The 12,204-nt window shown below is 36.6% G+C and overlaps 1 protein-coding gene across 1 annotated transcript in view; it reads right to left on the reverse strand.

The window, feature by feature from the left end:
- LOC149793819 (uncharacterized) overlaps nucleotides 1-12,204 on the reverse strand; it is a 45,335-nt gene that overhangs the window by 16,035 nt on the left and 17,096 nt on the right. Inside the window, exon 5 of the mRNA XM_089966468.1 lies at nucleotides 2,659-2,764. Within this exon, the coding sequence (XP_089822594.1) occupies nucleotides 2,659-2,764 (106 nt within the window). The remainder of the gene's footprint in view (nucleotides 1-2,658; nucleotides 2,765-12,204) is intronic.

Consider the following 12,204-nt stretch of genomic DNA (forward strand, 5'->3'; position numbering starts at 1 on the left):
TTGGGTTAACCATAAGCCTAAAGAAAACAAACGTGATGGTTCAGGATGCGGAGCCCCCAAGCATCATCATCAACAACTACGAACTTGAGGTGGTGAGTTAGTTAATGTACCTCGGCTCTACCATCACCAACAACCTCTCGCTCTATGCTGAGCTCAACAAGCGGATCGGAAAGGCATCAACGACTCTCTCCAGGTTGTCGCAGAGAATGTGGAACAACAGCATGCTGACCCGGAACAATAAGATCACCGTGTACCGTGCCTGCGTGCTAAGCACTCTTATGTACGCCAGTGAAACCTGGACTCTGTACGCGTCACAAGAGAAAAGACAGAGCGCCTTTCACATGCGATGCCTCCGACGCTTACTCGGGATCACCTGGAGCGATCGAGTAACAAACAACTAGGTGCTAGTCGCTCCAATTTTACCCAAAGTCTGCGATTTTTCCTTTCATAAATATAACTTCTAAAGGTGAAAGATGAAAATAGATTCGGAATCAGATTATGAAAACAAAGATTTGTATTTATGGTATGCCGTGCTGAAGGGGGTCAACTTTTTGTTCTCAGAATCATGTTAGTTTGTACTTAATTCCTGCATCATGATTAATATGTGCAATAACTATTGAATCCTACTACAGTTTGGTTGTGGCGAGCAATGTAATCTTTGATTACAGTCTGAATTAACATAAAATATTGAATTTCTTAGCTTTACAACTTTTAATAGGAAAATCATCTCTGAGGAGTTGAATAGTCTGATATCTTAACTCTGTGAAATATTTTACGTTTTACAAGATAATATACAATATAATGAATAATGACTTCAAGTGGATGAATTAGTTTAACACATAACCTCAATCTATGTATACTGTTAGGAAAGTTAATTTATTACATCCAACAATAATGAGATCATTATCAACAACAACATCAATAATAATAATAATAATAATAATAACAAGAATTATTATTATTATTATTATCATTATTATTATTATTATTATTATTATTATTATTATTATTATTATAGTTGTTTTTATGGCTTCAATATTGCAACCAAATACAGTTCATTCTTGTTAAGAACTAAGATCAAAATTAAATCCTTTTTTAGACATAGTATTAATGAACAAAATAAGAACCATTGTATATGAAAATAACAAATAAATTATGAACAAAAGAAAATGAAAGAACTATTTTTGCACATGCATACAATTTGTATGCGATAACAAGTCACCCTTTCATAATTCTTGCCTGACGGCAAGATTAAATTATCGCACACCCGTCATAAAATCTAACATTTTTACGGTTAGCAAGACTGTTGTCTATAAGGCGATTGCAGCCTCATCATACGAAACGGAAACATACTACTATGTATTTTTTATAATAAATACCGACATTAATTTTGAGAGAATCATAAATATCGTGTAGGAATATATACTTTGAGACCAACAAAACTCGAAAAGTAATGTTAATGTTTTGATTTGAATAGAGTTTGAAGTATTACTTTTGCAGCACGTCTCTATCAAGTAATCAAATATCGCAAGATTCGCTGATAGTTTTCAATCAAGTATCGCTAAATTCACAGATTTGATAAAATACAATATCTATATTTTCTTTTAAAATTTTATTTTCTGGACACTTTCAATACAACAAACATTACATAACTTGAATAAACGCTATGACTTTGATGTTATTGGTCATGAGTGTGACTTGCAGCAAACGGTTCACATATTAGAGATGTCATTAGTTATTGCCGCGGTCAACTTGGGGTCGGTGAAGCTAGATACATTTCTACCAGCAACGATGATACATTATGTCAACTTGGGAGCAAACTTTGTACAGAGCTCAATCTATAAGGTGCTACAAAAGTGTTCTAAAGGTATTGGTGATATATCTAGAGTGACAAGACCATGCATAAATCCAGATTGGTATTATACAATAAGGAGAGCAGGATTTTCACATAGATATGCGCCCCTTAGTGAACTGCAAGCAGAAATTAAAAAGTTCAAGAAATGGACTAGGGAAGAAAAACACTGTTAATGTTTTGAAAATACACGTATTTATATAATTTATTTTCACATGTTTTGGAATTTGTTTATAAAAGAATCTTTACAAGGAAGGTGAATTATAACGTGCACATTAGTTCACTTTGCAGTGCAGTAATCGTGCATATCAGATTTAACATATTGTGATGTTTAATTTATTGTTGCGTGTAGTCGTATGTATGTATGTATGTATATATATATATATATATATATATATATATATATATATATATATATATATATATATATATATATATATATATATATACACACTTTCATATATTTATACACAATCATATTATATACCCAAATATATTTAGCAATATTTTTAGTATTTGAAATATTGGATAATATATATGGCGGACACGCGAAATTTAGGATTATCCGAAGGTTTTGTTATAACTAAGAAAATAAATCAAATTATTAGCATATTGAATGTAAAGATTAATATTTACGAATTTATGTGAATTCTTTGAAGGAAATTCACTTGAGAAATTGTTATTTTTGTTCTAATCATCATCTTCATTTTTTTCTTCATCCTCGTTTTATAAGCACTTCATTATATCGTAACAGCTTCATCCAACTGATCTTCATTGATATCTATCCACGTGACATTCACATTTACCTCCCCCACACAATCCAACGTTGCAAAAATCGCTATCGCAACATTTGCTACATACAACCACATTAGCTCTTTTTCCAATTGGTATGCCCGTGCCCGTTTGACAGAGCTGAAATAATAATAATAATAATAATAATAATAATAATTGTCGTCATCATCATCGTAGTCAATATCATCATCATCAATATGTTTATTGAAAAGTAAAAATAAGATGCCTCATTTATACGAAGGAATGTGGGGTGTCTCAGTAATTTAAATAATAGTTTCTGCGTTTTTAATTTGAAATAAAAAGATGTTGAACCGTTACAAGGTGAAAGAAGACGTCTCGTGATTGCATAGATACCCAACTCGACTCACGAATAAGAATAGAATAAATTGAAATAATTCTGTTCAATAATTTCAACCTTACATATAATAACACAACATATTTTTGCAGCTTGTGTAGTCAGTAGTATGCAGTCGCTATTTTGTGACTTATGTTCGTAACACATACCAATAAAAAGTGTTCCATTGGAACAGAATATTCTATTCCAATATTATTAGTTCATCACTGTTTTCTCCTCGTATCGCAATGTTTCACCCAGAGTAAGCTAGTTTCAACCTGGCCAAAGTTTTAATGACATACATTTTCTTTCCCAGTGCAATGCCGGTTTCACATGAAGAATATATGAAAAGCAAATACCCCCCCCCCCCGACCTTTTACATCTCTTTGCATCTATCTTTCTGTTGAAATTGTCTTAAGTAAAGATTTCGTAAAGACGCTGCGTATGTGTCTTTTCATTTTAATATTCCGTAATGTATTGATACTTACAAGCATTCTATACACAACGACAAAACAAATGTAAAGAGCACAATCAAACAACCAATATACTGATTTCATATTACTTTTCTCTCAGTTGTCTTTGATAGTTATCCACAAATGAAAATGGCACTTTAAAAAAAATAAGTAATCAAATCTTAGACAGTTGTCGGTGATCTACATCATAGCATGCATCGATTATATATAACGACAAAGAGAAATTAAAAGATTTGATTATTATGTTTTGTTCCTACTAATGAGGCTACTATTTAAATAAATTTTTCCTTCTGGTTTTGTTTCTTTACTTGCTATTATTTCGTTGGAAGTGTTTGGTCGTGCGAATGGATTCTCTTTCCGAAGATCTTTCATTATCCCAGACGCGTGTAGAGATACTAGGGATTGGGCCCTGGATTCACCTCTTTACCAAACATTTTAACAAAAGTATCATTATGAAAATAAATAAGTTACCGATTTATTATTTGTACGTGTCATTGTCATCATTTCAAGCTGGCTTTGAATTGGTATTGGTACATCAGGGTGGTCCCAACTGATGATTTCTATTTGACCATGCCAAGATAACATTTGAGCTTGTACGAGGGTATTTTAATGGTATCATTTTCAAGCTGATATCCGTCGATAACAAGAACGAAACTGCTATCGGTGTTGGCATCACTGTTCACCCATTTCATACCTTCCATATCGTCGAAAATTATGCAATCTCATCACCGATGTCAGATTACATACTTATCAATATAATATTAAATACAATCACCAAAACGGTTTATGTACCATCCTGGTTAACTGTTCATTCATTCAAGATGAATGTCACCGCAAACAAATAACGATCTTGATATTGTAAATGTAAAAAACAAAATCTCCACCAACACAAAATCTGCTTTTGCTAACAGGTACCATTGGTGGTAGCAAATTACGATTCTGTTGATCATTATTAGCATCGCTATTTTACCCCACCACCTATTATTTCTGCTTATGATAACAAAGTATGATCTGGACTGCTTACGATAAAAATAAATATGATACGGACCAAGAGAACTGAGCCAAGTCTGGCATTTGCTACAGTTATCGAGTTAGGTTCTTCCTCTGCCTGGCTGAAGTTACTGCGCATGGTGGTGGTGCCTATGTGATCTTGACATTTAAGTATTGTTTCATCTCTGTATTGGCAGCATTGACATAGTCTTTGATCAATACAAGGGGCAAAAATGCGTCTCTGATTTCCCGGATCTCACCGATTTTAAACCAGGTTCTTCGCGACATTGTCTGGTAGCTACAAAACAAACTGAGTGTCAATGTTATATGATTGCAACTTTCAAGTTTGATTATAAAGAATCACAAGCTCACCAGAGTCAAAGTCAATAACAACCAGGCTGGTAAACTCAGCTTTGATGGAATACCTGATCATATCAACATAGACGCTTCACCGGTTTGCGAGATCCCACGTCAGTAAATATCAACAGGCGTTCTGTACAATAGCAAAGGTAGTTTCTATATGATGAATAAACTCAACAAGAGCGCGCTTCCGTTTTACCACCTTCGTGGGATCATCTCGTTCAAGCCTCTGACTCTGAATTCATCCTGCGTAAAGGCAAATGGGACAATTTTGGCCGCCTTTACCTGTGAGTTAATCTAAATTTTTCAATACAAAGGCCATTTGCCAGTCTTTCCAGGTAGTCGCGGACCATGTCATTTTTACTTCGCCTACGAGACGCTCTATATATTTTCTAATGAGTTGTTATCAACGCCATCATGGGTGCGGTTCTGACAGCCGCTAACTGCAGAAACCAACTATGTTGGACCGTTCTCCTTGTAGGGGGCGTCCCCGTGTGTAGCAGGGTGTGTTATAAAATAAATGACTTATCGTTGATATGCTGACAGGATGCTCATCCAAAGATTTTATCGAGAACAATGCGATATCGTGTCCGTGAATCGTGTGAATTAACTGTAATGAATCCATGTGGGCTTTTCTGAACATGTGCAAAAATGTTTATGAACTTATTTATGTCCATATACACAGAAAAGCAAGTCAGATGAGTATTTCGAAGCGTATGTGTATTGACGCCATTAAAGATAACCAAAAAATTACAGTTATCTCTGATCACTTTCGGGATTTGAGAGTGTCGCTGCTTAACGTAAGATATGATGTCATATCCGTGTTTTTATACCAGCCGCGTGAAAATATTCTGGCTAGATTTGTTTTGTTATTTTGTTGCTTTTTCACTCAAGTATGACATCATCGCAAACCACAAGATTATTAACGCTACCATCAAGATCGTCAACCGAATGTGCGTTATTGATATCAAGGATAATTTGAACAACATCCTCATCGGGCGATAAGGAATCCTTTGCAGATTCATTGAATTTCTTAAGGACATTATAACACCGCTGGTCGTCTGTAGATGGCGCTACTAAATACAATTTGACCCATTTGAGCCATCTCATTTTCTGGTTGAGTGGCAACTGAGATTTACCAGACCCAGACGGACCGATGATACTGCCGAGGATAGGATTTGTAATTCTGAATGATGCTTGATTGGTTCTTGCTCTTGTGTTGATGAAACATCAATCACGTTCATGTTGTACGACTATGTTATTATGTATATAATAAGTGTAATTGTATTAGAGGTAAGATGGTCATTGACACTATTGTATTAAGAACAACAACTTCAAAGTATCGTCGATCGGCACTTACAGGTACGGCGTAAAATGCGGTATGCAAAATATACGTTTGTGTCTTCAGCAATTCACGAATGGCCAACAGCGTCTAGCTTTATGTCATTCAAGAGTAGTGATATCGCCGCGACACTCAGAAAATTACCAGGAACTTCATGGGCTAAGAATCCTGGTGAAACACCTCTTTCATGCTATCATTATTTTGGTCCTTGAACACGACTTGTTATCAAACGTGACAAAGAAAACTGACGATAAGCTGGCTAATTTCCTGTGAATGATACTGATCATGCTATGCCATGTTCACAACAGCGTCTACAAAACAAAAAAAAAAAAAAAACAAACTATGTGCTGATGTCAATCTTGTTCACAGGCTGATGTCAATGAAGAATAAAAATATAAGGAGTCACTGGCTAACTGGTTGATGAGTGGTGAAATAGAGGTGGGGGCTTTGTATTAATTGCTCGATAATTATGATTATGAAATCGATTTAGTTTAGTCAAGGACGATAATGGAAAGGAAAACCGGCTATTAGCAAACTCACTGATGCAGCGGGTGTCAAGCGTGATATCTCTGCAGATTGGTCATCCCGACAAACAACATGGCAAATCTATCTGCCACTACCTAAAACGACCTTCTATTGACGGGTTGGTTTTAGCACTCCCTACTAAGTTCATCAATAAGGTATCTCGTTTTTGACCCACGACAATATACGCACACGCACATACAAATACGCGCTGATGGTCGTTGATTTTGCAAGCAGATACAATGAAGTGGAATCATTATCAACTAAAGCAGCAACTCATATCGCAGCCGCGTTTAAACTAATTTATCGACGTGATTATTTACAATGGCCACGATAGCTACAGGTTGTTCCTGGCAAAGAATGTATTGGTGTCATAACATCGCTGATGCAGAATGATAATGATGAAACGAGACGGCATACATCGTGATCAGGCAATCGCTAAGCAATTTAATCAAATGCTTGCTGAGCGAATGTTTTGACATCAGTACTCCCAATAGTTGCTGAGGAAGGACACTCGGTCTCGTAAATGGTTTGCAAGACTATCAAGCGTAATATCTGCGTTAAACAACAATGTCACGGGTGGAATTGCAACTAAACCCATCGATGCCATAGCAAAGAAGCACACAGGCTTAGAGACGCTATTCGCCAGCAAGACCATTGCTGTATACCAACGGCAAAGTCATGTATTTATATGAACCTGGTGAACACAAAGAGCAATTAATCCGATATGGAGTTTATCCACACATCAAATGTCAGCGTGATAAGATCTACGGGTATGCCTGCAATTTACTCACTAGATTCGGCGGCCCCTATTTCGAGAACAACTACAGGTAATGTCTGAAACCAAAACTCGTTGTTGCGACCGGTCTGGATCTGGCATTAATTTAGTGGCGCCCCCACATCGTTTGCATTCACAACATGTCAGCGAGACAATTTCGTGTGTATACCCGAAATTAATATCGAGTCTGTCCAGGATAAATTGTCTTGGGTCATTTTAAAAATATTGCCATAACATTATTGTTGCAAAGCACGCAGCCATTATTTTTCATTGTTTCAAATCCATGATGAATTCAGGATCATGATCAAACTCGCATTTATTTATTTTGTCATCTATCTTATGTTCAGCCAACTCTATCCTTAACGTGCCGGGGACTAATGTTCCGTGAATTGGTACGCCGGGTACATCCTGAGGTTGATTATTTTCAGTCTATGCCATCCTGTGTAGCTGAGAGATTCTGTTAAATATTTGAGCATTCTACATGATCATCGATAATCCAAATATTGGTATCTGAGATTGTTAAACCCTGCAGTGAATGAATCGTTATTACATATCCTAGAGACAGTCATGATGGCTATACCTGCCTCAATGGAAACATGAAAAATATCATTAAGAACATGTTTTCGCTGGGTCGCTGAACCTGGAATATCAACAGTAATACACCGAAGACCAGTATCCGGAAGACGATAACACAATGGAACCTGTAACTTGGGACATTTCTCCTCATGGTGCTAAAATAATTCAGTTTGAAATGAATTATTTTCCTGGATATGACTATCAGATCATTAGAGAGCCACAAGTTCCAGAAATCATCAATGGACGATGCGCAATATCGCACTTCGAATCCTGTCGGGTTTATGTCTCATCATTACCTTTAGAGTTTGTAATGATTCGTCCACGGCCTTGTGGTCTTCTAAAATTTCCTTGTAATAATCGACATTTTTTTAGCCATTTGTTTGGTGGTTCTCCTGTAAAAGGTCGGTGGTTCTTTCCGGGGTTTTCCGGGTTCTTCCTCCACCATTAATACTGGCCGCCATGTATAGCCTATCGTGCTGAAAAATGGCGTTAAACCCCACAACAACAACAACAACAACAATCTCCTGTAAAACGAGGAGGTAGTCATTGATCAACGCACATGATAATTACTTTTCTATGCATTTTGTTAATGTATCCTTGGACGCACTGTATATTTTGTCCTAAATGATTTTGGAATATATTTTTCTCCCATCCGATCCCTCTATTGAAAGAAGCTTTGATGAGCATTGCACTTAACCCCCTCTTTTATCTAGAAAGCCTGTGTGTAGCTGTTAAACCATCATGTCGGTGTGGGTCACTGGATTCCCCTATAAACGAACGACTTGTTTTACATGAACCACTAGGGCCATTAAGCTAAATTGTTTTATGTCGGGAAATAGGATCAATCGGTGAGTAAACTGCAGCGAATCACCGTCACAGTAACTGATAATAGTACCTATCTTAGTTCCTTAGTAGGTCAGCATTAACCCTGATGGAAAGCACACCTCGTCGCGCAGTATCAGCAATTTATAAAATCAGGTTCTACTTCGCCCATGATTAACCTTGTGGAACGGCTCTTTTTATCGGCACGTGCGTAAATGTGCCAATGATTTCTCGTCCCATATCTTTTGTAATGGATATATCTTCCTTATCGATGTTTTCTAAGTTAGGAAGAAAGATCTTTATTTGTTATTGCTTCGCTCACCGTCAGCGATGACGGTGTTGTTTATGAAGCATGAACCACAATAATACTACTGGGGCCCAACTACGTATATTTTTTTCATCAGACACATGGATATATTTCTGGGTCTGATTTATTAAAATGACGCCACAGCCAAACAGGAATAACTGAATGAATATTTTTGACAAACTCAAATGATTCGATGTCGTCAGATACAGTTAAATCAATGGGATGCACCGACAGCGGACTGTTTTCTCAGCTCACAAAACTACCAGATTGTATCACTTCGTACGTTGGAAGACCAAATCGCTTAAAATGCGACCTGCTTTCGCCGTTTTCAAGACAATTTTAAAGAAAACAAGCTAATATACGAATATAAATAAAATTCTCGGAATTTTAGTTTGTGTTTCAAATTAAATACATGAATGCTGTATACACTCAATTAAGTCCCTTGGTGTTATGGTCCATGAGTTTTTCTTTGTTAGGCAAAATGAACAACGAGAGATGAGATTGTAAAACAAATATTTAACAATTCATCGACGAGATTGGTGTTGTCTGTCTATTTTAATGCCACCCATATCATCTGCTCATATACATATTTTGGGCGATATTTTTTGCCAGAAGGTAGCACGTGAGAAAGCATGCCAGTAGCTTCTCGTGGGTCGGTGGTTCTTTCCGGGGTTTTCCCGGGTTCTTCCTCCACCATTAATACTGGCCGCCATATATGGCCTATCGTGTGCTGAAAAAATGGCGTTAAACCCCACAACAACCAACCAACCAGAAGGTAGCACGAAGTAACCAAAACCCATCATCGGATTCTTGATCACTCTGAAACAGCCAGATTGATACTGCATCGTTTGTGATAATGCTATAAATATTATTAATACATCAAACATATTACCGTGATACAATCTGGTAGTTTTGTGAGGCGTAAATGTGTTTCGCTTTCTTGAGTGTTGTGTCAACTATCACTATCGGGAAGCATTTTGTTTGATAGTCGCCGGAATAGTATTAACCCTCGTCCTTTATTGTTTTTACTAGTATAGGAAATGTTTAGTTTTTTTTGTTCGCAAGGCGGCGATTTCTTTTCGTTTGACTCCGTTCTCATTTACACTTTCGGTGCATTCGCTTGTTATCTTTGCGCATAATACTTTCGATCTATTTCATAGTCGTGTGTTATGTGCCCCTTTGAGATACGCAGTTTAAGATACCAGTTCGTAACGGTTGAAGAGCATCAACGTTAGGTTCGTTTACCGTATGAGGCACGTAAACAACGACTGTCACAGGATATGCTTTTACGTAATACGGCTCGTCAATACCTGTCAACATTACAGGCTTAGACTTTTTATCTAAACAGCGATGTGCTCGCCAAGCCACGATTTCCAGCCAGAGACGAAAAAATTGATCCTAAAGAGTACTTCTTATCATCCCCTAGACGATCAATAAATATTCTTGCCCTTTGTTCAATCATCATCGCACTGATGAAAATATTGTCACGGGGACCTATCGTGCGCTGCTCCATCTTTCCTAAACTCAGTATATGTAAATGGAGGAAGTATACGTTGATAATGAATTCAGAAGACATTCTAGTTTTTGTGATTATGAAGCAAATCGCCATGGTGTGATTAGAAATTGCCGGTGCAAAAGATCCCTCAGCTTTATTAGAAATACTGGATTTTTTTCTATAAAGTAGGGAGACAGCTGTGCGTGGGGGTGATGACGTAAAATATATAAACTGAAAACCAATATTTAATATGTATAATCATTATGAATTACCTGACCTAGACCCACAATTCCTTGAGAATTTCAGGTCGCTTGGATCCCTCTGAATCTGCTAGAATGTCTTTTGATACCTAGTGGATCGCTATGGTCAGTGCTCCAGCACAAATTAATGTTGATCAGCACAGGTGCCTGGTGGCCGTAAAAATAGCATATATTTACATCCTTATCTTACCTTAGCAGCGTGTTTAAATCCTTGGAAACACAACAAATGGACATCACCTGAGAACGGTCGTCTCCTTTTGGTGATTTATGAAACGCTTAATTAAATATATTTATTGTATAACAAACCTGGAAAATATCAACGTGATTGAGAAATTAGGCCTGGATGGTATTACACATGATCCTCAAAAAAATTAACGATTGTAAAATTATACAAGAGCAACAAGAGGATGGTATATATATATATATATATATATATATATATATATATATATATATATATATATATATATATATATATATATTATATATATATATATATATATATATTAAGCAGCGGAATATCGATTAATCAAATAACTCAAAAAGCAATGTAAAATTACCTTACACTTGTCCAAAATGATAGCGCGATTAGTAAATGTGTTCTTCTGGGAAGCGTCATTGAGAAAATTGATCAACGATGTCATGACAATATGAGAAGGAAAAAGAAAACGTTGGTAATTGTACGTGCGAAACAGCTATCGAAATTTGTGGAGTAACCCAAAGACGTCGATTGCAAGCAATGTAAGCATGTGATTATTCGGGCAATGTGTGGCGGCGGAGCAATCACTCTCCCTCCATGCCCACAATTCACCGAAAAACAAGTATAGGCAGCCTAAGCCGCCGAGCTTGCCAGCATCAATACATATAACATAGTATTTTCTTTTCTTTATTCGGAGTGTTATCTTTTTATTTATTTTTCATCGCTCAGTTTCAGTTCCTGACATATATTTCTGACAAATAATTATTCTCCGGGGGTGTCAAGCAAAAGTCTATTTTAATTGTTCAGAAAAAATTGTAATCGTGAAGACGGACACAATCAAATGGCCAGAGTATCCTCAGGGAAAGGTTATAAAAATGTATCCTTGATGTGCTTGCTGAGATCGAAGTCCATTTGGATCCAGCCTGATAATTACTATCCACAGCATCACAGATAAGATTTAAATAAATCGTCGACGGTATATGATGACCACCACCACCTGGATCGTTGTTGTGTTTGAGAATTATGTTCCTTCCATTGATTCCCATTTTGGAACCAATTGTGACAAATGAGTATCAATCATTTTTCTCAATTACCGATATAT

This window comes from Sinohyriopsis cumingii, chromosome 8, assembly GCF_028554795.1.
Source record: "Sinohyriopsis cumingii isolate HCF-2022 chromosome 8, ASM2855479v2, whole genome shotgun sequence".
In the NCBI taxonomy this organism is placed as follows: domain Eukaryota; kingdom Metazoa; phylum Mollusca; class Bivalvia; order Unionida; family Unionidae; genus Sinohyriopsis; species Sinohyriopsis cumingii.